This window comes from Emericellopsis atlantica (genome assembly GCF_019669845.1).
Source record: "Emericellopsis atlantica unplaced genomic scaffold F5Z01scaffold_62, whole genome shotgun sequence".
NCBI lineage: Eukaryota > Fungi > Ascomycota > Sordariomycetes > Hypocreales > Bionectriaceae > Emericellopsis > Emericellopsis atlantica.
This window is the reverse complement of record NW_025764764.1, coordinates 4,192-29,651: the sequence shown is the minus strand read 5'-3', so window position 1 is coordinate 29,651 and position 25,460 is coordinate 4,192. Positions and strand designations below refer to the sequence as shown.

The 25,460-nt window shown below is 55.5% G+C and overlaps 11 protein-coding genes across 11 annotated transcripts; 5 read left to right on the top strand and 6 right to left on the bottom strand.

Annotated features, from left to right (window-relative positions):
* Positions 1-578: 578 nt before the first annotated feature.
* F5Z01DRAFT_494916 (uncharacterized protein) lies at positions 579-1,994 on the bottom strand. The gene is made up of 3 exons (XM_046260226.1): positions 1,509-1,994; positions 1,325-1,458; positions 579-1,254 (listed from the first exon to the last, which is right to left on the bottom strand). Exons 1-3 carry the CDS (start codon positions 1,833-1,835, stop codon positions 672-674), a joined length of 1,044 nt encoding a protein of 347 aa, XP_046113460.1. The 5' UTR covers positions 1,836-1,994; the 3' UTR covers positions 579-671.
* Positions 1,995-2,154: 160 nt separating this feature from the next.
* F5Z01DRAFT_678594 (uncharacterized protein) lies at positions 2,155-2,529 on the bottom strand (the record flags this gene model as incomplete). Its single annotated transcript, XM_046265458.1, has 1 exon — positions 2,155-2,529. The coding sequence occupies one exon, from the start codon at positions 2,527-2,529 to the stop codon at positions 2,155-2,157; it is 375 nt and encodes a 124-aa protein (XP_046113459.1).
* A 1,290-nt stretch (positions 2,530-3,819) lies between these two features.
* F5Z01DRAFT_668991 (uncharacterized protein) lies at positions 3,820-5,445 on the bottom strand. Its single transcript, XM_046264382.1, has one exon. The coding sequence runs from the start codon at positions 5,037-5,039 to the stop codon at positions 4,176-4,178; it is 864 nt and encodes a 287-aa protein (XP_046113458.1). The 5' UTR covers positions 5,040-5,445; the 3' UTR covers positions 3,820-4,175.
* Positions 5,446-5,855: 410 nt separating this feature from the next.
* On the top strand, positions 5,856-7,919 carry F5Z01DRAFT_494876 (calpactin I heavy chain, calcium ion binding protein). Its single transcript, XM_046260224.1, has 3 exons — positions 5,856-6,120; positions 6,191-7,308; positions 7,364-7,919. The coding sequence occupies exons 1-3, from the start codon at positions 6,084-6,086 to the stop codon at positions 7,649-7,651; spliced, it is 1,443 nt and encodes a 480-aa protein (XP_046113457.1). The 5' UTR covers positions 5,856-6,083; the 3' UTR covers positions 7,652-7,919.
* Positions 7,920-8,982, top strand: F5Z01DRAFT_494877 (uncharacterized protein). The gene has a single exon (XM_046260225.1). The coding sequence runs from the start codon at positions 8,187-8,189 to the stop codon at positions 8,874-8,876; it is 690 nt and encodes a 229-aa protein (XP_046113456.1). The 5' UTR covers positions 7,920-8,186; the 3' UTR covers positions 8,877-8,982.
* Positions 8,983-9,645: 663 nt separating this feature from the next.
* On the bottom strand, positions 9,646-10,167 carry F5Z01DRAFT_494856 (uncharacterized protein). The gene has a single exon (XM_046260223.1). The coding sequence runs from the start codon at positions 10,027-10,029 to the stop codon at positions 9,751-9,753; it is 279 nt and encodes a 92-aa protein (XP_046113455.1). The 5' UTR covers positions 10,030-10,167; the 3' UTR covers positions 9,646-9,750.
* Positions 10,168-10,192: 25 nt separating this feature from the next.
* F5Z01DRAFT_631535 (uncharacterized protein) lies at positions 10,193-12,157 on the top strand (the record flags this gene model as incomplete). The annotated part of the gene is made up of 3 exons (XM_046261795.1): positions 10,193-10,510; positions 10,567-11,058; positions 11,120-12,157. The coding sequence occupies 3 exons, from the start codon at positions 10,193-10,195 to the stop codon at positions 12,155-12,157; spliced, it is 1,848 nt and encodes a 615-aa protein (XP_046113454.1).
* Positions 12,158-13,412: 1,255 nt separating this feature from the next.
* Positions 13,413-14,666, top strand: F5Z01DRAFT_684532 (uncharacterized protein; the record flags this gene model as incomplete). Its single annotated transcript, XM_046265938.1, has 2 exons — positions 13,413-13,547; positions 13,641-14,666. The coding sequence occupies 2 exons, from the start codon at positions 13,413-13,415 to the stop codon at positions 14,664-14,666; spliced, it is 1,161 nt and encodes a 386-aa protein (XP_046113453.1).
* Positions 14,667-15,038: 372 nt separating this feature from the next.
* Positions 15,039-17,420, bottom strand: F5Z01DRAFT_494806 (uncharacterized protein). The gene has a single exon (XM_046260222.1). It carries the CDS (start codon positions 17,277-17,279, stop codon positions 15,411-15,413), a length of 1,869 nt encoding a protein of 622 aa, XP_046113452.1. The 5' UTR covers positions 17,280-17,420; the 3' UTR covers positions 15,039-15,410.
* Positions 17,421-21,083: 3,663 nt separating this feature from the next.
* On the top strand, positions 21,084-23,396 carry F5Z01DRAFT_494765 (Ppx/GppA phosphatase family-domain-containing protein). Its single transcript, XM_046260221.1, has 3 exons — positions 21,084-21,393; positions 21,446-22,927; positions 22,980-23,396. The coding sequence occupies exons 1-3, from the start codon at positions 21,290-21,292 to the stop codon at positions 23,167-23,169; spliced, it is 1,776 nt and encodes a 591-aa protein (XP_046113451.1). The 5' UTR covers positions 21,084-21,289; the 3' UTR covers positions 23,170-23,396.
* F5Z01DRAFT_631548 (uncharacterized protein) lies at positions 23,263-25,249 on the bottom strand (the record flags this gene model as incomplete). Its single annotated transcript, XM_046261797.1, has 4 exons — positions 23,263-23,665; positions 23,715-24,345; positions 24,407-24,521; positions 24,584-25,249. 4 exons carry the CDS (start codon positions 25,247-25,249, stop codon positions 23,263-23,265), a joined length of 1,815 nt encoding a protein of 604 aa, XP_046113450.1.
* Between the last annotated feature and the right edge of the window lie 211 nt (positions 25,250-25,460).

The following is a 25,460-nucleotide window of genomic DNA, read 5'->3' as shown; positions in this document are numbered from 1 at the left end:
CTCGTTTCGAATCCTGCTGGCCCTCGACGCCTCAGTGGCTCCAGGAGTCCAGCCGGCCTGATGTCGCGACGCACTACGGATAGGGGGTTGTTGATGTGTTGTTGGTGACCTGTTGGTGACAATGTTGAGTGGAAATGAATGCTCTTTGGGTCGCGCTGCCTGTCAAGTCGCTCTCGGACCAACTTGTTGGCAGCTCAGATCACCAGCTCTCACCTTTGAGAGTTGACTACCGTACTGATGGACTGCCGAGCGCTATCGAAAGGGGTGGGCATTTATTCATAATATTACGACACCACGCATCTACCATCACACTAGCAATGCACTCCATGCGCCAAGTAGGTGATGATTACGGTCACCAGAGTGGGCAGCTTCAGTTGTGTCTTCGACATACAACCTTCATCCCTCGACCGCTGTGGGTGATTATCAAACGAGTCAATCGACGACTTTATTCATTAATTGACATTAGGGGACCTAATCAACCCTAAATTCATGCGAACCTGCGACCGATCCGGCTGCGGACGGCCGTGAAACTTGACCGTTTGTGGGACCATGTTCATGTTTCACTCTCACCATGACAAGGGTCTTGGCGAAATATCCTTGCAGCGCCACATGCTAGGTATGCATTAATTCATTAATTAATGAAATAATTTCTTTTCACCCTCCCGACTTGATTATTTCCAGTCCTCCAGCACTGTGTCGCCCTCCCGAATGCCACCAGCCTGAAGACTGTAATCCCACAGCTTGCGTCGCTTGGATTCGTCCTGCGCGTCCTTGGCGACCTCCATCTCGTCCGTCCCGTTGAGGTACAGCGGCTGCCCAACGGGCGAGTCAATGTCGAAACAGGTCCGCACGGCATCGCCAGCGCTCTTCCAGGTCGTCCTTATGGGTCCATTGGGACTGAGCCGCACAGACAGCGCTCCCGCGACGGGCAGCACGAACCAGGCCAGGAACCACTTGTAGAAGAAGCTGCCGCGTCGCAGCAGATCGGAGGCCATGGCGCCCGGATCCAGCCCCATGACCGCAATGTGCGATAGGGCTGGGTCGCGCGCGACGCGCCGCGCCAACTCCTGCTGCAGCATCACGACGCAGAGCTTGCTCGCGCCGTATCGACGGAAACCAGACAGCCATGACGGGTCGTCCTGGGGCCTGCTCCATCTGCCTCGGGCCAGGTCGTCGAGGTCAGGAAAGAGGCTGTTCCAGGGAGGCGCGCCGTATGGATCCTCACCGCCAGATTTGTTGCGGTCATCGTCGACGCTATGAATGACCAGACCGTTAGCCGCTGCGAAAACATGAAACGTGACTGTCTGCCAGTGAGGTGACTCACTCGTGCGTCCAGCTTCCCACAATGAGGATGCGGCCTTCCTTCTTGTCCATGCTCTGTAGGAGCAGCAAGGCGAGCAAGAAGTTGGCCAGGTAATTGACCTGCCATGTCGTCTCATAACCGTCCGAGGTCATGTTCTGCCGATGTGAGCTTCACGCCCGGTATCATGGCGATCAGACGAGCCTACTAGTTCCGTGTGATCCTGATATCCTGCGTTCAGGATTAGAGCTCTGATGGGTGGTATCGCGCCGCTGGCAACTCGCTCGTTGATGTCCTTGGCGAACGCGCGCACCTTCTCCATCGATGAGAGATCCAACGCCACAATGTCGTGCTCATGTGATGAAGGGGCACTCTTGAGCGCCTTGCGCAAGGCTGGGGCGGAGGATGGCTTGCGGACAGTGTAGATGCCAGTTTGTGTGTCCGCCAGGTCGGATCTCCTAATAATGTGAGAGACGATGGCGCTGCCCATGCCGCCGGTGGCACCGGTGACAATGGTCGTTCCGCTGGGAGACATGTTGAAGGAGTTGGATGGAGGCAATAGCTGAGCTGGTTGATTGAGCTTGGCCTGTTGTTGCGCTCGACGTACTTATATGTCCGGTCCAGTCGCCTAAACCCGGTGGGTACCTTGAACAGGGACTACATGTACAGTATGATGTAGTCGATAGGGCCTGCAGACATGATATGCTTCAGGAGCCTCCCTCATTGGACAGACCCTGCATCCTCCTCATGCGGGCTTGTAGGTCGGGATCTGCGGAATTCGTCGTAGCAGGCAGGCGGAGGCTTTATCATTCGGGACATTCCCCGGACTTAAGGTTGCCCTCCGCTTCCCAGCCTCACGACTCCCAGGCGGCCACCATCCCCAGCACCGCCAAAGCCAATCCAATAGCCCCTTTGCATCGGGCGCCACTGGACTGCGGCGTTCCTGCATTTGTATCTTGGCCCCCTTGGCCGTTGACACTCCCGTCATGCTCAATGCTCATCTCGTCCGACAGCCCATCTGGGCTGCACTTGGTGCCCTCGGCGAGATCCATGACCACGCTCCACTGCCCAGACGCGCAGCGCTGAAAGGTGTCTGGATGGCAGGACCACTGACCCTCGGGGGAGCATGCTGTCCCCGGGTCCTGGTCTCGCTTTTGAAGCAGGGGAGAGGCATTGGCTTGGAGTGATGCCATTGAGGCGAAGAATACCAAAAAGCCCATGATGGCCATTGCTGGGGCCTGCATCGTGTGTGCTCTGATCCGTGTAAGTCGGGGTTGTGGGGGCAGATATGCAGGTACGTCCTGTATAAACGGACTTAACAGAGCAAGACGTCTTGCTGTCAGGTCTTGTCAATAGCGATCGTTTACAGCGTAATAAATTTCGCAGAACAGCCCAAATTCTTCAAACAGGCTCACGCAGGGCAGACAGCCCTTTTATATAAAGCTCTCGTCGTAGATGTGGAGTGAGGTACTGACACGGTTCGTCGGTGGATACATGGCAAGACGTGGATATGTCCTATTGGCATGCGAGGCAACATGTCGGTGAGTTGGTCAAGGTTCCATAGTTAGGGGAAATGGCGCATTCAGAGACTTGTGCCCTCGAGTCTGCTGAGACATAATCTATCCGTGATTTGTTGGCTTTCCTGGTTTTGGCAGCTTTGTGTGATGGGGTTTCGAGGTCACAGTGTGCATGCGTCAGGCACAGCTGCCCAACCTCGAGGTCGTGTGACTCGGGCACAGCTGCCGAATAGAAGGTTCAAAGACTCTTCACCTGCAGGTTCTAAACAGAGTCTGGACGCACTTTCACTGGCATGCTGTTGAAAAGTATAAATTGGCCGTATGACTAACTGTTTTGGTAGTCGAGCGGTCTGGGGCCAAGTTGTAACCTCGCTACTGACTCAAAGCTCAAACCCCGTACGACCATGGAAAAGAATCGAACCAGCCGATTACGAATAGAAATAAAACTCCAAAGAGATGTGTGAAAATAATCCTTCATTCAAACGTCCCCTGTCCCGTGGAACGCCAACAGCTGATGCTGGCGACGGTCATCCGCCGTCAGACACCATACTTGCCACTCGTAGCGGCAGCAGCAGCGGCTGCCGTGCGGGTTCTCATAGTCTCTTGGGCCTTCGTGTGCTTCCTGTACTTGATGGCCATCAAGGCCGCCAGGGTCGCGATTGTCAGGCCTATGAATATCGAGCATATGATGACCTTGGTTTGCCTTGCGGAGCCGTGTTGGTCTTCGGGCAGAAGGATCCGGGTGCCATTCTTGCCGGCCAGCTTGGAAAGATTGGTGTCCATTGGAAGGTCGGGTTCTAGCGAGCTACTCCATCAGATTGGTTGCTGTCTCTGTGTATGAGCACAGGCGCATAACTCACCGGTAATGTCTTTGATGAACTTCAATTGGCGAAGCGATGGGTGATCACTAGGAGGAACCAGTCGGAATAGAGAGCACAGTTCTCGTGAATCGCTCAGCGAGGCTTCCCAGAAGTGTGCGCAGTCATGAGCAGTATATATGTATTCAGGCATTGTCGACCAAATGTAGTTTCAGATTCATCGCTCCATGCATTCATACTATGCCATGTCCGATCTTGCCCAACCAATTCCATCTTGTTATCACATATCAATTGTGACCATCGGCACCCTCTTGCCCCTCATTGTACATAAACACATTTCATAGGCCGTGATGTCTATCCCAGAGAACATTCTATATGATGAGTGGCCCTTGTGGATAATCCTATCCAGCCCAGCGCGCGACTGCGCGCGTCGTCCATCCCATTCCTAAACGCCTGTGCTCAAAATCAAAAGCGGCCGTTACACATGATCGCATTTCCATTCACACTCTGCGGGGCCTTCAGGTCGCTGTCCTGAGTTCCTCAATACAAGGCCCCTCCCGCGGACGCTGTTTCGTTCCACGGTGGGTAGCTCGTGTGCCACTGCCCGTCATCGTAGGTTCCAGACTGCGATGGTCTGACCAGAGTCGAAAACGTGGTTGGTGTGGTGAAGGTCACGACTTCTTCCACGTAAGACGGAACAATAGGTTGCAGTTTCGTCGCAACGGGGCCTTGGGGCATTGGGTTGGTCGGGGTGGTCAGCGGTGGGGGGCTGATCGCACTTGATGGCGCAACGGGCAGCACTGGCACCTCAGTCACTCTCACGGGGACGGCAGTGGTCTGAGAAGCCGGGATGACGAGTGTGACAGAGGAGGCGCTGGGAGTGGTGGCGGTATCGGTGGCGGGGGAATCAGTCGTCGTCGTCGTCGTCGTCGTTGTCAGTGTTGTGGCAGGTTCAGAAGCAGGCTCGGGCTGCGGAGCTGGTACTGGAGGCAGAGGTGTCTGTGTGATATAGACTGTCGCCGTGGGCTCTGCCTCCAAGTCGATGATGGAGATCACCGTCGTTGGCACAGCAATCTTCTGTGTGACCGTCTCAACCTCTGGTGGAACTGTTTGTGTGATGCGTTGCGTGACTGGGTTCGGCACGTGTGTGACCGTCTGGGTGAGCGTCACTGTCGAATCTCCATCCCCATTGTCCGGTTCGCTCTCGTCGTCCCCACCTTCCTTGCCCGGCTGGTGGGCGTCGTCCTCGTCTGGCTCCAGCGGGATGATAGAGTACTGCGGCTTGCTGCCAGAGTCTGTTGGCGCAGCGCGGACGTCGACGCCCGGACGCGGTAGAGCGCTTGTACTAGGCAAGCCGAGTGCCAGAGTCCATGTCAACAACAGTGACACTGACCCGCCGCGCATTGTACGAAAGCCTCCCTAGGTGAGGATCTGTGTGTGAGGTTGAGGAAGCTTGGGAGTGGGCACAACCTAACGTCGATGCTGCAAAACCAATCACTGGACAAGAGAGACGGGAAGAGTTCATGCAGAGACCCGGGAGGACGGATGTTCATATTGTATAGCTACTAAAATAATGTGATGGCTGGTCGCTGAAGAACACGAGAATGTTGAAGGTAAGGTGGTTGGCGGCGTGGGTGAAACAGAGACATCTGCAAGAAAACAGTGTGGCTGGGGCGTCAATACCAGCCACCTTTTCCTGGGGACCCTGCTTCGGAGTCCGGCAGCAATGCACGTCAAATTGCGCGGATCGTACCTGCATGTGATCGATTGGCTATCCAGAGGGGGATGCTTCCATTGCCATCAATAATTGCCTTCTTTCGCTAGTTGAGCGAGCTGAAATGCATTTTGGGCGCGTTTCTAGCTGTGGCAACAGACCTTAGGTTGGTGATGGCGCTCCTAGTGCGGCTGTGCGTGTGTGGCTGCGTATTCGCACCTGCCCGCAGCCACGCTAATGAGGGGCAACGCTCCTCCCCCACCTTTGCTGCACCGTAACCGCAGCTTGGTCAGATTCAGCATGCACAAATGATGGACTTTTGCAGACTGAAGCCCTGGCTGGCAGGTATTCTATTGCCAGAAACGAGGACTGGGGCCTAACAAAAGGACACTTACGCGATCGTCATAGCATCGCTCATGCGATAAAATCATGTCGCTCCGATTATCGGTACCACATCGCGAGCCAAGACAAGTTGCTCGACGGCGTCGTCGTGGACTCGTGGAGATGACGTTATTTAGGAGCGCTCCGCCACGCGGCAGCAGTCAATCAGCCTAACAGACGACCTGATTTTGCCTGCGGACGAGGCGTCTACACCAACTTTTAAGCTACACGTGCTTGCGCATTCATAAGGCTGTCGCATCCCCTCCGTCGACACCCCGAGTACATCCCCCCAAGACGACAATCCACGATCGATTCCTACGCGCATAGACTGTTGTTCCATAGCGCCAACGGCAATGTCTTACCAAGGATACGGCCAACCGCCGTACGGTCGTGCGCTCTCCCTCCCTTGAGCCAGACGCGGCCAGCGTATCTCGCAACATGCTGCTAACAAATCGTACAGAGCCTCCTCAAGGCTACGGCCAACCGCCATACCCTCCCCAGGGCCACTACCCTCCACAACAACACGGGCATCCTCCTCCCCAGCAAGGCTATCCTCCCCAGCAAGGCTATCCTCCTCAGCAAGGCTATCCTCCCCAGCAGGGCGGCTATTACCAGCCTCCGCCAGGCCCTCCCCCGCCGCAAGGGCAACACGCCCCTCCTCCAGGTCCTCCACCAAGTGGCCATTATCCCCCGCCGCAAGGGCAGCCCCCGTACGGTCAGCCTCAACAATATCAGCAGTACGGTGCACCGCCCGGTGCTCCTCCCCCGGGCCAGTACGGTCATCACTCACCTGCCCCTCCACCCGGTCCGTATGGCGCGCCGCCAGGCGCTCCCCCGGGCCACGGTGCGCCTCCGCCGCATGGACAGGCCTATGGCGCTCCGGCAACACAGCCAACACCGCCGTCGCCGGGCTATGGTCCTCCACAGATCATCCAGTGGGACGGGAATGCAGACGCCCAGGCGCTCAGGGCAGCCATGAAAGGGTTTGGAACGGACGAGAAGGCGCTCATCCGGATTCTATCCAGCAAAGATCCCCTGCAGATGGAGGTCTTGCGCCAGACTTTTGACCGTATTCACAAGCGCAATCTGATTGAGGACCTCAGAAAAGAGACGAGCGGCTATTTTGAAAAAGGACTTGTCCAGCTGGCGCGCGGACCGTTGCACACGGACTGCCACCTCTTGTTCGAAGCGATGGATGGCCCAGGGACAAAGGAGATTGTACTGAACGACATTCTTCTAGGCCGCTCCAATGCCGACATCAAGGCCATCAAGAGCACATTCCAGCAAACCTTCCGACGGAGCCTCGAAAGCGCGGTCAAGGGTGACCTCAGCATGAAGACCGAGCGGCACTTTATGATTGTCCTTGGCGCGAATCGCGCCGAAGACTCTGCGCCGGTCGATCCTCGCCAGGTTGACCAGGATGTGATGGACCTGTACAAGGCCACGGAGGGACGCATGGGTACGGATGAGATCTTGGTCTGCCAGATTCTAAGTACAAGGAACAACGACCAGATCCGTGCTATCGCCCACTCATACAAGCAAAAGTTCAGGAAGGACCTAGACGATGTCATTAAGAGTGTAAGAGCTCTCTCAAGGGTGCTTTCCCAGGACCTGCGGGCTAACGGTTGTTTAGGAATTCTCTGGGCACATGCGAGATGCGCTCCATTTCCAACTGCGGCAGGCTGTCGACAAGTACATGCATGCCGCCACCCTGCTCGAGGAATCCATGGCAGGGATGGGCACAAAGGACAATCTGCTTGTCGCGCGCACGATTCGGTATCATTGGGACCCGACCACGCTGGCCAATGTGAAAGCAGCGTATCAACAGAAATATCGCAAGAGTCTGGGTGCCCGTATCAAAGGCGAAACATCTGGGGACTATCGCCTGCTTATGATGGCTTGTGTCGGGGAATGGTCCTGATCAGGGGAATATGTACTTGGACATTCTGCAACGGTCGGCGTCGGCTGTCTTTTCACCCTTATTTTGCTCTTTGTATTTAATACGCCAACCACGGCACCTCTTGTCTCCACGTTATGCTTATCATGAAGTTTGTCCAGTGTCAATGAGCGCAGGAGTGAAGCAGTCGTCCCAAAGACATCGCTGCGCATCACCAGAGGCTTCGACAACGCAAGATATGGCCAACTCCCTGGACCACCGGATCAAGCTCATCTAGCAGACAAAGCAACTAATAACTTTTCGTCTTCAGAAAGAGCCTTCGATGGTCGCAGGGACAAGAAACATAAAGTCTTCGGTCGATCCGGTCACTCCACGATGATTCACAGAACGCTGCCTTGGAGAAGACCATGACTCCAAGACGACTCTCGAGTGAGAACCCTAACTCTTCTCATGGTTCAACCTCTTCGATCCTTTCCTAGACCCTTACTCATTCCAACAGCATCAAGACATACGCAACAACACTCTGCACCAGCCACATCAACACACAAGTCAGCTTACAATGGTTATTGGCCAAGTGGCAGACCACTGCGCCCAGCAGACCACCCAGGCATCCCGGGTTGGGGCTCTTGGGAAATGGCACGCTCCTCCCCTCGCCGACGCGACCATCCTCAGCTCCGCAAAGGAAGCTATCCGATGGACAGAATCTGACGAACTCTTCGTGGAAACTATATTCCGCAGGGGAGAGGAACCTCGCCCCATATTGAAGAACCGTGGCGGCATCACTGACCACAAAATTGCCCAGCTGGCCTGCCTCGACCATGCCATTCAGCTGTTCGAGGAACGAATCGGGCACTCAGACGCTGGGTTCTACGCATGGTCTGAATACCACAGGCGCGCCATCGATCTCAAACTGACAGTCGAGCCGACCGTGCGTACCTACAGGATCAGCAAAGACCACGTCCACTGTATCAAGCTGGCCAAGAGGGCTGGAGTCGCACCAGGTGCGTGGAACCAGAAAGCATGGAATGCGCAGTACGCGCACATCCTTAGGATCCGCGGGGAGGCTCTGGAGGCACTACTAGGCTCCCCTGGTCTTTGCACACATGAGTTGGGCCAGATCGTCTCGAGGCTCAGGGTGCTGTCCGTTCCCTGCGGCCCCGTGGCCGAGCGTGCCAACTGGCTCTATCGCGGCGCTCCGATCCACCCACAAAGTAGGATCTGCCAATCTGGTGGATTGGGGGGAAACTAGCAGTCTTCCGTCCATTCTATTTGCAGGGAGCTGGAGAAGGATGTGGAGGCTGCCAACGCCTTGGCGACTCGCTTCTGGATGGCTTGCGATGCTTTGCGGCTGCCGCCGTCGTTCACATGAGGCTCAGAGAAAATCGGTAGTAAGGGGGCGAGTCTTAACGTACCTGGTAAGGAGAGTCGACGTGTTCATGATTTCTGTGCGGGTTTTTTGGTCAGTGCCAATGGTAGAAATATGTCGATTCTTTTAGATCAGACGAGGAATAATTATCGGGAGAAGCAAATGCATTTCTACTTCGTGTTAAATATAATAAATTAACAACACATAATATAATAGTAATAGTGCTATGACTTAGCTTCTTTTAAGTCTTTAAGATATTTATTGGCCGCAGCGCTAATGACTGCTGAGTAATATGGAGCACAAGCTAATTAAGCCGAAATATAAGCGGGTTAGCCCAGATTAGGTGCTTCGACCGCCCCGAGCGCTTATGATATATTTCGTTAATCCGGGATTTGCTTTCCCCCCTAACCTCGCATTAATAAATTCTTCACCGCCGCCCTTCTCTAAGATATTCCAGATACCCACACCGACTAACGCGACCTATCGCGCTTTCTCCCAAGCCCCGAATTTTAGCGATTTATCACTCTGGCTTTTGTTATACCTATAGCTTAAGTGCACGCGGCTTTGACATACCCAACGGCCTTGAGCTAAGTGATTATCTGCACGCGAATGCAGATTAGCGTTATCGAGCGCACTCGCACGAGGACCCGCCCGCTCCTGCCTAACTAACTCGCGTTGCACTTGCCGCAACCCTTCACGTTCGGGTTAGCTAGGTAATTTAGAGCTACCAACGCGACCGGGTGGTGCCTACCGAAAATCAACCCTCACCTGCCTCATATCCGCCAACAACGAGGCCAGTCATTACCTGCTCTTTCAGCCAGTTTGTTCTTTGGGAGTCACTTTGGGTCAATTCTTTTTCGTCTCGGGTGCTTCTCTTTGGTTTTTCGATCGCCTTGCGTCTCCAAAGGCAGCAGTTATCACACGCGCCTTTCACCCGCCTCACACCTGCGGCTGCTGCTGAGAACGCGCCCCGGATCATCAACGCGCTCAGCATCCAGCACTCAGCACTCAGCATGGCGACCCCTGAGGTCATCATGTCTGACGTTGCTCAGGGCGTCATACCTTCCGTCGAGGGCCAGCAGCAGTCGATGGCCACCGTGCAGAGCCATCATCCCAGCGTGGCATCGCATACAGCACCACTATCCAATGGCGTCGGGCAAACCCAGGCCTCTGTGCGCGTAAACGTGGCACAGGCACCCATGAGACAAGCAAAAAACACACCAGCACAGACACCACCAGTCAATCTCCCGAAAATACCAACTCCGGCGCCAGGCATAGCACCATCACCGGTCCTGGCCCAGCATGCTGTGAATGGGCATGCGTCCTCGTCGTCGGCGAGCGCGCCCAAGTTCGCATCGCCAGAACTATCAAAGCCTCATACGGATCAATTTACAGCCAACGAATATGCAGATATATCCAATGCTATCAAAAGGGCCAAGCCTAGCGTGGTTCGACACGTTGTGCGCGACAACTGGGATCGCTGCCTAGTGGGCTCCGAGTACCACACTGCCTTTATGGTGAGCTGCCCTTCTAAATGCGGATCGGGAGCAAACGACTGACGGGCCTCATCTAGCTCAATGCCATCCTTCATCAGGCAAGCGAGGCGACCTTGCGCACAGCCGTCCAGGACTTTGGGGCCAAGATGGTGCAGACATGCAAGGGTGCCATCATGGTGCACATGACCACTCGAGACATTGATCAGCTTGCGGATCAAATTCTCTCAAAGGCCAGCCCTGCATTTCTGGACAAGGCTGTCGCGCAACGCCTGGAGACCGCAACGGCGCGTAACCTGGTCAATGCCTTGGCCACGGCTGAACGCTTGGGGTACACCATTGAAGACTACGTGGAGGAAAAGGGCCCGAATAGTGAAAAGGAAACCGTCACCCCAGATGTCCGTGGTCTGTACAAGCAAGTGCAGCAAAACAGCCAACAGTCTTCGTCAGCTATGCCGGTACACGGGTTGCCGAATGGTGGGCAGAACATCTCGGTTGGCCCACAAAGGATCTCGCTCTTGGTGTGCCCGACGTGTACACGACCCTGTAGCGGTCCACGCGCTCTGGAATACGTGAGTTACGTCCCTTTGATTACCTGACCAGGCCATGGGTTAGATTGCTGACATACAATAGCACCAAAGGAAGGGGGTTTGCCGCGATGCGTTCGACATTGCCAAGGTTGGCAAGACGGCCTGCCCACACTGCGGCCTTAGTTTCGGCTCCCCTCACGGCACGAAATACCACACCAAAAGCCAAGTTTGCGGCGAGTACGACGCACAGGTAGAGCAGGCAATGTGGCAAGCACTACAGGAATATGCCCGCCGCGCGACATCGGCGCCGTCGACGTGGGCCACGGCAGCTGTTGGGCAAATGACGCCGCAGGGGCAGGCGACCCAATCGCCGAAATTGCCTCCATCCTCTTCACAAACGCCCGTGCCCATGCGCACAGCCGCGGACGCACACAAGGCCACGCCCAAGACTCCCGGCGCCGTCGAGGACCCCTATGCTCATCTTGACCCGAAAACTCTCAAAGCGTGGACCGAGGAGCGGCTGTCGATAGAGGAGAAGTATGGCGTGGAGATACGCAATGCCATGCAGCTTCCTGAGCCTGAGGCCACTGATGAGCTTATCAAGATCAAGAACCGATATAACACGAAGCAGAGCGTTACCCGCAAGAAGTATGGCATCCGACTGAAGGAGCGTCGCCCGGTAGCAGAGGTAGACGCTGAGCGATGCCGCCTGCTCCAAACGCCAAATGCCCTAGAGGTATGGGCTGACCAGGAAAGAAAAGAGCGGTTATTCAAGTCAGGGAATATCCAGGCCGTGATCGACGCCGATAATAATGCCGGGCGGCCTGCCAAGAGAGCGCGCTTAGATCCGCCTGTTGAATCTCCTCGTAAGATGGCCTCCCTCTCCGAGATGGGCGGGCTCGGAGCTTCAGCGGCGTCAGCAGAGACGGTCGATCCAACGGCGCAGCCACCGCAGCAGACCACACCAAGCAGGCTCTACGCCAATCGCCCGAAACCTTCGCCGCTTGGTCAGCCACAACCGCGGCCCGTGGGCGCCCAGGATCAGCCCGTCTCCATCGCCTCGAGCGATTCGGAGGAGGAAAGTGACTCGGACAGGGATAGCAGCAGCGATGACGATGATGAAGACATTCCTGCTCAGTAGCCAGGGTGTTTCTCGACGGACGATCAGCAACAGCTAAATCTTGACCCTTGATAATTTTTTTCAGCATTGGCGTTGCGGCAGGCAAAATAAGGGGAAATCGGACATCATATGACGAATCTTGCATCTAAGCATATTACTATCAGAGCAGTATGTGCTTCATTACCGGGGCATCGCATGCCAGGGCCAGGGCTTGCCAGTTACCACCGGAGCATTTGCATGGCACGGATACAAGGCGTTGGGTTGGGTCACTGGGACATTCTTACGGAGCACAAATGTCATTTCCTTAATCATGTGCTGAGAGCTTATACGTGCGCATGCGCACATTGCATTGACAATCAGACGCCCAACTGAAAGCCCGCGTGTTCATTCGTCAGTACCAATGGGTGAAGATGATTTCATCAATTCGATTTCGTCATTGGATCCCACCTGCAAGGGGCTGCTCTCGCGCTCGGTTGAATCGCCCATTGTCAAAGAGTCCGCCAGGGTCTGTCGCAAGTTGACAACCCTCATCAGGCAACATGTTCGTTCGCCCTTGTGATTGATAGACAGGAGACGACGATCAGGACCCTGACTCTTCTCGCTGAGCAAGTCAGACAATGCGGCGAATCATGGACCAGTGCACGGTGAATCAGGAGGAGAAGAGCGACAAGACGACAATCACCATCCACTGGGCTTGCCAATCGAGAACCTCGATTGCCCATTCTCGCCATCAGCTTCTTTCGCCCCAGCGCCAAGCGCCTCGAGCGGACGGGCCCACGCCCGCTGATTGGCCAAGCCACACGCGGGCGCGTCTCTGAAACGCACGACGGACCTAGGGGTTCGTCGGGTGCAGGACAGCCCACTAACAGTACAGCCTGTCACTCACTGTGCCGTCGTGTTAGTGTTCCGTCTCAGGGGTTTCACAAGCCCGACCTTCTCAGTCTGGGCATGCGGGGGGGCGTATCTGCACCGTCACTCGAGAGAGAGAATCAATCACAGGATGTCGAGTCGAGGCAGGCCTTAATATGGTTTATCCTTCTCGTTCTCCTCTTCACGTCAGATTGAGCGTGTCATTAAATTGAGTTTCGTCCCTCCGGTCTCTTCTTTGCCCATTTGCTTGTTTCGTGTGCGTCGCGTCCTAGTGGCAGCCCTCCATTCTGCTTCTTCCCTCTTCGCTGGCTGGTCCAGCTCTTCATACAGTCTGCTTGCTTGTCTGTCGCTTTATTATTCGTTGGTGCTGTTTCTTGCATCGCGCGAGCGATAATACTCTCTCGCCATGGCTTCCATGTCGTTCGCGCATAAAGCGTTCCACTGGTCGCTGCCTGGCTTCTCCCGCCCAAGCCTCGACAAGCACATACCTGTCAAACCCCGCGGCGACAGCAACAACAGCAGTAACAATGTGTCTGTCCCGGTAGCAGGTACACCTCACGCGCGCTCGCAATCCGAACCACAGCCTCCTCACCACCCTGCGCCCATTGCGAAGAGGAAGAAGCCCGCCCACCAGTCCGTCGACGATGGTCTGGCGACAGTCCTCGTGGGCCCCCAGAAGCGCCCCTTCAAAGTCAACAGGAGTCTGCTCTGCGCGACATCCTCCTTCTTTGCCGAGCAACTCAACAGACCGTCTCACCACCGCCGCGATGGTTCCCCCCGCTCCGTCTCGCTCTGGCTACCGGGCGAGCTGCCCTCCATGTTCGCCCTGTTCGTCCAGTGGCTTCATAACCCGCGCCACACCTTTCGTCGGATGCTCGACGACGCCATTGCCATTGCGCAGGACGACAACGGCATCCAGGGCCTCAACGACATCCACTGGGCCATGATCCGCCTCCACCTCTTCGCCAGTCACCTCGGCATCTACCACCTCCAGGACTCCGCCATGGACGCCCTCCAAGATCTCTACCTCAAGTGTGACTGGGACGTCACCCCAGGTCTCGTCTCCTACCTCTACACCAAGTGCGACGGCCTCGCCGCCGTGCGCCTGCGCCGCTGGGCCGTCGCCATGGTCGCCTTCAGCCTCACCGGCAACACGGCCACCAGCGTGCCCTCGCCCATACAGGATTACCCAGACGAGGCCGGGTCCCACGTGTTCGACGCAGAGGACGACATGGCAACGCAGTTCCAGTGCCTCATCGACTCCGTCCCCGAGCTGCAGGACGACTACAGCGTGCACATCCACAAGATGACCACCTCGGGCCTGGACCTGCGCTTCAAGAACCCGCAGCTCCGTATCCCGGCCAACAAGTTATGCAACGACGAGCGCGCCTTTGGTTTCAGGGAGTGCTCCTTCCACTCGCATCGCGCGACGGTCGGCGAGAAGCGGTGCCCGCACGAGAGGAAGAGGAAGAGGAGCATCGTCGCGGAGGATCCCGTCGTGCTGGCGGCGCAGCTGGCGGGGGCCAAGACGTTGACGACAAGCCCGCGTATCGAGGATGCCGTGCCGAGGCCGCTCTTTTCTCGAGAGGGCGGTGATGCCGAGGATCGCGATAAGGCTGTGAAGCACGTCCGCTCCGTCTCGAGCACGCTGAGAACATGAGGGTACGGTAGCACGCGGTGGACGGTGTCGATTTTGTGGTAATGTCAGCATATCAGCTCAACTCAGTGTCAAAGGTGGACATTGTAATAAAACAGCACTCGGATCCATCGAGAGACAAATTGCTTCCATGTGAAAGCAGTGCAGTATATATTCATAGCTCGTTCATACAGATTCGACGCTCAGCCATCCGCTTTCGTCTCTATCTTGGCCGCTGACGGGTTGACCCCAGGGCTTGCGACATGTACATCATATTCTCGTAAAGACAAACTTTTGCGTGCAGAAAGTAGACATTCGTAAAAGAGGTGAAAGAAGAAAGAAAAAAAACGTAAAAGGTCGTGACAGCCAAAAAAAAAAAAATTGTCCTCCGCCTGGCTCAAGGGAATGATGGTGGATAAAAAGGAAAAGGTTTGTAGATGGCAAAGATCGTAGTCGCGGCGCAGCCTTCCAGCTAGCGTCGGTAGTTCGTGTGGCCGCGGCGGCGGCGGCGGTGGTATTTGAAGATGAGCAGCAGATCGAGTAAGCAGCAATAAATACTAGTAGTTGGTCGTGAAATCCGCTGTCGGCAGCATGCTCATGTCATAACAGGGCAGACAGAACATGGTCTGGTGTAGTCGCTGTATCCCGCATCCAACTGGGATGGGTATCATCCGTAACGTCGTAACTGTCGTGAAAAGGAAAAGTCTGGTCGAGTCGCTTTGTGTGCGAAGTAAATGAATGTGTTGCTTTCTTGTCAAATAACGTGAATCAGAGTGGTGACTCGGAGCGCCGACGCTCCTCGCTGCGTTGGCGAATCTGCTTGAGACGCTCGTCTATGTAGGCCAGGCGGTCGGGCAAGGGCGTTCGGGTGCGAGGCGTCTCGCGCCACTGATGCAGACTCGAAAAAGGTCGCATCGAGTTTGATGCGCCGCCGGGTGCGGCGGCGGCGGCGAGGTGGGCGAGGACACTGCTGCCCCTGGCGGGGAAGGAGAAGCTTGAAGGGAGACCGCCAAAAGGCGAACCCAATCTTGGGGGCGCATTGTCCATCGATTGGAGGAACTCGCGAGAAGGCATGCTAGCCGCAGTCTCGACGGGCTGCTGCATGTTGGCAAAAATCGAGGACATGTTGTCAAAGTCGGAGCTTGGCGCAATGGGGCTTGCCCCTGGCTCACTCCACATGTCCGAGGGCAGGCTGGGCCTCTTCGACCTGCGCGCCTCGAGATCCGCACGACGCTTTTGCGTGTTGGACCGGCTCCTGTTCACTCTGGCTGGAGACTTGAGACCTCGACGCGCGCCCATGGTGTTGCTTTGACGTGGGGTCTCGGAGCCCAGCATCTCCGCAAAAGAGCTTGAGGTACTGGGTCCATAGCTTTTGGCTACAAAAGGCGACCCCAGACGAGGTCTAGGCTCGTCGAGGCATGGCGGGAGGAGAGAAGTCTGGCCCTGCGGCAAAGGTGGTAGTTCTTGGGCGTCCTCCTGCTGGCCAGCTGTAGTGAGCTGTGCTAGGGGTCCCCCGAGCTGCATAGAGTCCGAGGTGCTGACAGCGAGGGACATGGCCATGTCTCCTCCGGAGAAAATAGAAGGCGCACGTGCTGGAGTCGTGCGTCGAGCTCGTGCGCGACTCATAGTCTTGCCGAACGGCGTGGGGCTGCTTGCAAAGTAACGCTCATTGCGGCCCTTGCCTCCAGCATTGGCCTTGCACATCTCCACCAAATGGGCCCTCGTAGCAGCGTTCGTGTGGGGCCATTGTATGTAGGTGGATTTACTTCCTGCCGTCGGTGTTGTACTCCCACTGCAGTCCTTGGATTGCGACAGGCCGTTGGACCCTCTCCAGCTGCGGCTAGCTTCCCTTGCGACGCGAGCCACAACACCACACGGTGGGACACCACTGGCGCCAATGCGCACCGGGGTAACCTTGGGATCCTGCAGGTACATTGTGTAAGTTGTCCAGATATGGTTATCCATGGCCCTAGTCCATGGGGCTTTGCGCGATTTCGCCGCACGCATAGGCGCGGGAGGCTTGATCGTCCTGTCCGCATCGTCGGGCGAAAGGAACTTATCAAATCGACTGCTGAACTGCTGATCTGGGCTTATCAAGCTTGCATCATCCGATGCGAAAGATAGCTGGCTGAAAAAAGACGCGCTCGTGCGATTTGAGCGGGCCGTTGATGGCCGACTCGACTCGCACTCCGAGTCGCTAAAGGTTGAGTCGTTGGACCAGTCAGGGAATTGGTTGGTGGTCACAATCGATAGGTTCAGTTCGCCTGGCGCAGGTGTTTTCGGCGGAGAGAACATCCGCTGATGAGCGCCAGTATGTGGAAGCTCCATGGAATGCGCCTCAGACAGCGTAGCAAAGGCACCCTGGTGGGTCGTGTCCAGCATATCCTCATCGACCACGAAAGGCTCCTCAATACTAGGGATGGGGACATCGGCGGCGTCGACAGACGCCAGAAATTGTTCTGTGGGCGCCGCATGGGTGTGCGATACAGCTCGCCTCTTGAGACGGAAGCGTTGTCGAGGTGGTGCAGGGGGCAGGTCGATGTCTTGTTGGGACGATGTTGGTTCGGATGTTTTGGGTCCTTCAGATCGTCGGAAAGCCCGCGTCCGCATGGCAGACAAGCGCTGCAAGGGCGTCATCTTTGCTTGCTGAACTGGGTTGGTTGGTGCGGGAACTCTACAGTTGTAGCGATGAGTAGCGCCCACCAAAAGCAATTTCGAAACAGCTGGCGCGTTGGACGGTGCGCACGCGCAAAGGGCAAGCGGAAAGACGCTGTCCTGCTTCTCCTGAGGTTCGATCGACAAGGCGCGATAGATTGACGAGAGCGCGCAATGTCAACAAACCACGCGTTGAATTGGCGAGTGGTGAGCCCTTGTCCTTGAATCGATTGAGGGTGGTGGCGGAGAAGTGGTGCGATATTGATGTTATCGATCAATTTCCAGAGAACAATGCTGATAGTCGCGATAGTCGGATCGAAGCGCGCGCAATATTTTGAATCGCCTGAACACGACTGTGCGCCTGGAAGATGTGTCGCGGTAGATAGGAAATGGGTGTCGGTGTGGAGCCGAGTAGCGAGAAGCAGGGTCGTTGCGATTGTCGAAATTTGATGTGAGTCGATGGCTAGATTGTTCAAGCGACTTCCATCACATGGTCTAGAGACTCTGTCGAAACGAAGCAGGCGCACCAGCGAAACGAGGGACTGGAATGCGAAGTAGAGGTGGAATGACGAGAGTGAAGCCGGAAGAAGAGGAGACGATGTGGGCGGCAGAGCGGGCAGAGTGGATGGGTGCGCAGGCTTGCGGGCTTCCAGTCGCTCTTTCCCACACAGCGACTCTTGTGTCCCGTGGGCACTAGGTGCAGGTGTGACTGGCTGGAGGGGCCACTTTTCAGGGGGTATTCGCTGGCTTATCCACCTAGGGTGTGCACTGCCAGGGCTAGCGAGGGTGCAATAGGATGCACTGTAACGCAAATCCTTCAGTTGACCTCTCTAATAAACCGTGATGGAAACCTCCCATTGCCGGTGTTTCTTGCTATAGTTTTCGTCCAATTTTTCTGCTATTTCAAGCGCACAGAAACAGGACCACGAAGGGGCTGTGTTTGTTTCTTGACGCCAGCCATACGAGGGGTGAAGTGACGAAGCGGTGGACAAGACGGTGTAGGAGGAGACTACGGAGTAGACCCTCATCAATGCTCTGGGTCCCAGTCTGAGCAGACCGGGGTTCTGGCTAATAGTTGGCTCTGAATTCTCATTCAGCGTATCTCGCGGTGAAAGGAACGTCTAGGATCATGCAGTAGAGGCCCGCTTCTTGGGGTGCGTATACTATCAGGACGAAAATGAGTGGCGTGCGTCGTCCCTCTTCTGCAGTAGGATGAAAGATACGGACCTGCGCTCTCACACCCATTGCTTGCGAAGTGACTAAGCAGAATATGACAGCAACTCAGCAGGGGCGTTTTTGAAGGACATTTTGCATTACTACTGCCGAGAATTGAACATTGTGCGGTGGAGTGGCATGTACAAGCAAGTGCTTGTGTTAAAGTCTAATAGCTCGCTGAGGATGATCGTTTACAATACCTGCACTTTGGGTACCGTGATGATTGAAGAAGCGCATAAGACACTCGAACAATGGTACGGCCCGCTTTGACAGCCTTGTGAGGTGGTTCTGAGACTCCTGGTCCAGTGACCACTCCAGCCACCAGTAGATCCCGACACGCGCTGTGATTATCCACAGCCAGTGAAGGGGCGTGCATTTTGAATGCGGTGGCTGGTCAATAGAATTGCGAGCTTCAGCAATGTGCGGTGCAAGGGGCTCATAAGTGTTGCGGCAAGCCAGAGCTGCTCAGATTGGATGGTGCGTGCGTGCGTGGGTGTTTGACAAGTGAGGTTGAAAGCAACCCAATGTCGACAGTTGAAAGGCGATGGAGCCACAAATTGGTTTGAAGCATGTCAATTTCGTTCAGTACATAGGTTTCTAATTTCTGAGCGGCCTTTATCAGACATTTAGACAGTGACTATGGACAAAACGACTTCCAACATGGGCAAGGAAATATGTAGTCGGGCTTAGTGGGATCACGATGATATTGAAGTGAGGCACTTTAGACGCGTCGCAAGAGACGCGACAAGAGCGCGCAAAAACGCGGTTGCGGAAGTGGCCGCAGCGGGGGACGCAGGCCGGCCGGGCCTGACTGAGAGAGTGTGGGGGTAATCGAGCTGTCAAAGCTTTCTGATCCCTGATTGGCTTCTGTTTAATCCAAGAATGGCAACTGCACTTGCAGTGTAAGTCGAGCCTCCTGAGCCTTGGGTCGTGTGCAAGTCGTAGACACACTGGGACAGCTCACGTGCATTCAAGATCTTGACGGACTGCCAAGCTCGAGTCTCTCAGTAGATCATCCGAAAGACTGGTGTGACTGGGGGTGCACTTCATGTCTTTTCATAGCACGACTGAGCTTTGAATGAGAGTTGATGAACCAAGATAAACCACCCTAAAATAATTTACGGGTTAGGCATAGACAGACTGCTTCGTAATTTATTAGTCGCGTGGGCATCTTCTCGTGCACGTAGGGAAGAACCGACTATAGAAAACAAGTTTTGTTCTACTCTTGTTGTTTGTCGCAGGACATGTGCAATACTCGCCGTCGAATTCGGAGAATACATCTGACTGATCTTGATACTGTCCTGCGCTACCTTGCCGCTGATGTCTTGAGCACTCGCTACTAGTACTCATTACTACAGTAGTCACCTACGAGTCTACACAACTCATATCGTTAGGTGACGGACCATGAAGCCAACCACATGTACGGTTCCAGTGTGATTCCACAAGCCTGTCCTCTCGAGGCGAAAAAGGGACAGGCACATAACATGTCTTTGGTCGATCTTGCCGCCTCGGGCTTTTCTTCTGCACAGCGGCAGCTACTGGAATATTTGCCCCGCGATCGGGCGAACTCTCGTGGAGTCGTGGCACTCTGGTTAGCAAGTATCCCCGGTGCAGGCCATGCGGCGCGCGGGGAAGCCCGGGAGCGTTCGGACCTTGGTCATCAATAAAAAATTCACTACTAACTACGTAGTTCTTTAAGCCCAGGTAACCACCGCTGTGAAATGCCCAGACCATACTAACAGGACCAGTACTACCTGGCACATAGTTGGGCATTCGTGCTTCCGCCCCTCGGGATCATCAGGCTTTAGATACTGTGCCGCCCTTTGGGCATAGCAGCGTCTAGGCCTGTCGAGCTGCATGATGGCATCAAACAGCACGGATGTAACATATTAATATGATGATCTCCAGCCTGTCGGACACATATTTCGGGTGCATCCGCCCCCGTCGACAGCCGCCAACACACACATACATGTCTACTTACGACGCGGTTTTCGGGTGCTTATATCTGTATATGCATGTCGAGACAGGCTGGCGGTGCAGATTTTACAGTCCTAGCACATAATATTGGCGATGCAGCTGGACTGTATGATCTTATTCACTGGCGTGAAACTCAATCTCCGGCTCAGCCTAGCCCTTCAATACACGTACATCAGTATGCGTTACATGTACGAAAGGCCTCACTTGGTTCGCCACTCGACAAGGTCTTTCCAGAAGCCTAGGGTAGGTTCGACAGGCAGCGGATCTGCTAACAGCTCCAAGTCACCATACACCAGCATCCGACCACAGCTGTCCCGGACCATAGTCCTACGGACAGCAGCATTACCTGTCAAGTTATCACAGGTACTTTTTGTACAACGACTATAGCTGATCAGGACGTGGACCTGCCGGCTCCCCTTCCGACATGATTATGCTGCATTCCCACCCAACTGCCCCACTTGCTTCCTTCCGTTCAGTAGGGACTGCATGTTGTGCAGGTAGCGCCTGCCACACAAGCCTTCGTCGTCGCTGCCAAAATCCATCATCCTCACACAATTTTTGGGTCACGCTCGTCTCCAGTACCAACAGGTGACACTCGTCCACCACCATAACGGCTCATACCTTACCATCCATCACAACTGCATGCCACTTCACGGTACCGCACGCCACCCACAGCTCCACTGCATCGAGCGCCTCGCTTGAAGGATCCGCCCACGCTCACGGACCGGTCAAATCCCTCTTCTCGGGCTTTGCAGACAACCCGCGAAGCCAGCGGTGACGGGAGAGTCAACCTGGGTGCCATGGAATCCTCCGGTATTCTTACTATCGACAATCTCCCGGAGAAGCTACCATCGTGGCACCCGGAAGATGACAGCCATGTCTATGCTATTGTAGACATGGGCAGGTACATCGCACCTGGCATGCGAGCAGCCTAGAGAAGCCACTGACATCTCCAGTAACGGAATACGTTTTTCCATTACTTCTCTCGCCCCTCCAAAGGCCCGTCTCCTGACGCCCATTTACTCTACGCGCGCGGCCATCTCGCTCTTTGATGCTTTGACTCCTGATGACCATGGTGGTCTCATCTTGCCATCTGCTACCATCAGCGATGTGGCGATCGCACTTCAGGACTTTGCACGGCTGGCAGAGCTCCACCAGGTTCCCCGTCAGAACATGATGATATTCGCGACGGAGGCAATGCGCCGCGCGTCCAACGCCACCGAGTTGCTGGCCGCCGTGGCCAAGGCTACCGGCGGCTGTGGCGTTCAAATCCTCGAACCGGCTGTCGAGACTCTTTTCGGAGCCGTAATGGGATCGAGAAGCGCCCTGAATACGGTAGACCGCGGTGCTCTCTTCCTCGACCTGGGAGGAGGCAGTGTCCAGATCACCTGGGTCGACACGTCACTTGCTGCGTATGAGACCAAAGCCGCCTTGGCCGGTTGCAGCATGCCGTACGGTGCTGCAAAGCTTACTCGTATCCTCGAAGAAGGAGACGCTGAGCTTCAGATTTCTGAAAGCAACAAGCTGCACGAGTTGATGAAATCAGCTTACGACCAGCTGTGCGTCAAATTCCCAAAACTACAAGACATACGTCAAGCCTACGAAAGCGGAGACACGAAAGCTTGTCTCGATGTATATATGTGTGGCGGAGGTTTCCGTGGCTACGGAAGCATGCTGATGCATGCTGATAAGCATCAGCCTTACCCCATACCATCCATCGGGACGTTCACGGTCGACGGCGCTACCTTCAAACAAGTCGACGAGATGATTCGAATCAACAAGGAGCATGACGGAAAGATATTCGGCCTATCCAAGAGACGCCGCCGTCAGTTTGATGCGATCACTCGAGTTGTCAAGGCGTTCATTGCAACCGTACCAAATATTAATCGCGCCACATTCTGCCAGGGGTCGAATCGAGACGGCGCCCTGATGATGAAGCTTCCCCGCGAAATTCGCGAGAGCAACCCTCTTGTGGCAATAGCTGCTGTCTCCGCCCAGGAAAAGCCAATCTTCGACGGAATCTTGAGGAAGCTCTCCCAGGCCCTGCCTCAAGAAGTATTTGCATCCCCCAACACTCCCACAGTCTTGTCAGATGAGGGCCTAGGGTGCCTCTACATTCGAGAAATATGGGCTCGGGGCGGCTACTACGCCGACACCAATGCATCTTATGCCCTACACAACGCCATCTCCCGAGATTCTGATGCACCCGGGCTGACTCACTTGTCCAGGGCCCTCCTTGGCCTCACTGTTGCCGCAAGGTGGGGCCTAGGCCTTGGTCCGGCCGACACGAAGCTTGCCGAAGGTCTCGAAGGTATCATCTCCCGCAACAGTAACGATGCTGTATTTTGGGCCAAGTACATAGGCGCTGTCACCGACGTGGTTGCCAGCATTTTCCCCGTCTTTCCGCGAGACATTGACCGATTCGAGAAGTCACTCAGGTAAATTCCACTCGAGTCGGAAAGATTAGTTCTTCTCTAACCTATGGAACAGTTTTGAAGCTCACATTCGACCCCGAGAAGAGAAGAAGGATCGTCTCGAGTTTGATATACTCATATCAGAGGACATCCTTGCGCAAGTCAAACCAGCTGGCTTAATAGAGAAGCTTAAGAGCACGATGAAAAACGGGACCAAAACGCCTGAAAAGAAAATCGTTGCTCGGATCGATACGCTAAAATCATGATTTCGTAACGTCGTCACCCTTTTCCAACACAGAAATACCACCAGTGGGAGAGACCGGCCACTTCACCCCAACCCATACCAAGAGACGCTTGTCTTACTCATAGTCATCGTCGCAGTCGTCTTCCGCCCCCTTGGATCTCGAGGACTTGGGCGCCCGCTTCCTTGCATTCAGCTTTTTGAGTTCGTGGTTGACGACGAACACGCAAAGTCTCTGGTCAATCTCATTCTGCGAGCTTTGAAGGCCCTGCAAGAAGTGCTTGCGGCTGTCGAGGAGGATCCTGCCGCTGTGCTCAATGGCTTTGTATCGACACCCATTGTACTTGGACGACCTGAGCCAGTCCAATGACACCTCAAGGCTCTTCTTTGTTCTGAACTGATAGTGATAGAACGTTGCCAGTAGCGGGAAGAACCCGTCTGAGAGGTACTGAACTCGAGCGTACAGTGGGTGGGCTGGGTCAAAGTCAGCTTCCAAACGAGCAGCAAGGGTTTCAATCGAGCTCACAAGAACGAGGGTCGGCGACGCGCGACAACCAATCCCAAGACGACGCTGTGAGGTCTCGGTAAAACAGCATCAATTGCCACAGGCCTGCCCAGAGAGCCAAGCGGTCGTCCTGCTTGGGCTGGTGGGCGGGGGTGGTGAGGTTGTCCAGCTGCCGCAAGATATCACCCTCGATGGAGTGAATTGCCTTCATCGCAATGTGGCGAAGCTGCGCCTGCACCGAGATTGGCAAGACACTCACCCTTCCGGACGGATCGCGGCACCCGAAAGAAGATGTCTTCCAGATACGGTAGAAGCACCCCATGCGGTGGATAAGACACACCAGACGGTGCTGAGGCAGGCCGCGGCCCTCATTGGCATAGTCCATGAGGAACCTCTGTACAGCACTGGGGAAGGCATGGTCCCGTTCATGGTAGATTTGGGCCTCTACCCATTGCTGCAGTTGGGAGTGGTCGACGAGCTGACCCGAGGCACTGGACAGGGAGACCTTCTCGATGGGGTTGTTTCCATCCTCGTCCCTCCAACGATACGGCTGGACGTAGGCATGGAAAAACGGCGAATCCGCGCTCGGCTTGGTGGAGAAGAACACCTTGATGGGCTTGACCACACCGGTGAAGATACGTGGACGGGCCTCTGCGCAGAAAGCGGCCTCCTTCTTGGGGTTCCTTGACCAGATATCTGCAGCGCAAAGGGTCAGCCGACATGTGCGTGTGTGCAACTTGGGGTCTGTTCGTCTTACCAGGACCTTGACCGATAATGGGCCACAACTCGCTCAGACTCTTGCGGGCACAGACGAGATGAGAATGTTCCGGGAAGGCCTTGCGGCATGCGGGGCAAACGCCGTTCTCGTGGCACTGAGACATGTCTTAGCTTTTGACCACGGGACGCTTGGCAATGGCAGTCAGGGGACACCTACTCGAGTCTTGGATACCCGGCATGGTAGGCAAGCTCCACTCTTACGCACGTCGGCTGTTTGATCTGGGTTCTCCAGCTGCCTCGGACGCTTCGCCGGGGTTCGTCCAGACGGAAGCTTGGGACCGGGGCCCTGGTCGATCGGCCCTGTGGCACCTCCGGGAATGGGGCCCCGAACCTTGTGGTGCACAAGCTCCCGTCGGGATGGCTTGTGCGAACCATGCACGGGATATGCCCAATGCTCGTCGTGATGAGCACGGTAGCCCTTTGGACTGCGGCTCGCATGACGGGATGGGCGGTCATGGTACTCGGGCAGCTCATGGTCAGAATGCTCAGAGGGCGAGGTACTTCCGCCCTGAATGAGGTCTGGGGGAGAGGAGTGTCCCGAGTAAGTCGGGGAGGTGGTGGCATTATCTGAGCCGAAGGAGGGGCTCATCCTATAGAAGCGAGCCTCGAGGGCGTCACGCGAGGGAAATTCGGTGACAAGTTTGGAAAGGTGCTGGTGCTGGGGTTGCTGGGTGTAGGAGTAGGCGTGCTGGGGCCAGTGAACCGGCTCGCCGAGCAAGGCCGGGTAGTCAAAGACTTCGTTGAAGAGGGCATCGAGGTCCGGGGAAGGGGGAGCACGGGGGTTTTCTTGTCCAAACTGGGACAAGCCTCTGATGTGATCCATGCTGAACTTCCCGGTGTAAGTCATGGGGGATATCTGATCGGAATCTGATCTGGTGGAACCTTGGCTACCTGCGTGCGGCAGGCGTGTTGAGCATGCAGCTAGCTGTGCGTCTCGGATGGACGAGTCGACGACAAGATGGGATGGAAGGCTCTCCCGACGGTCAATCTTGTGCAAGAGCTTGTACGGGTTCAAGGACGTGGACTCGACACCA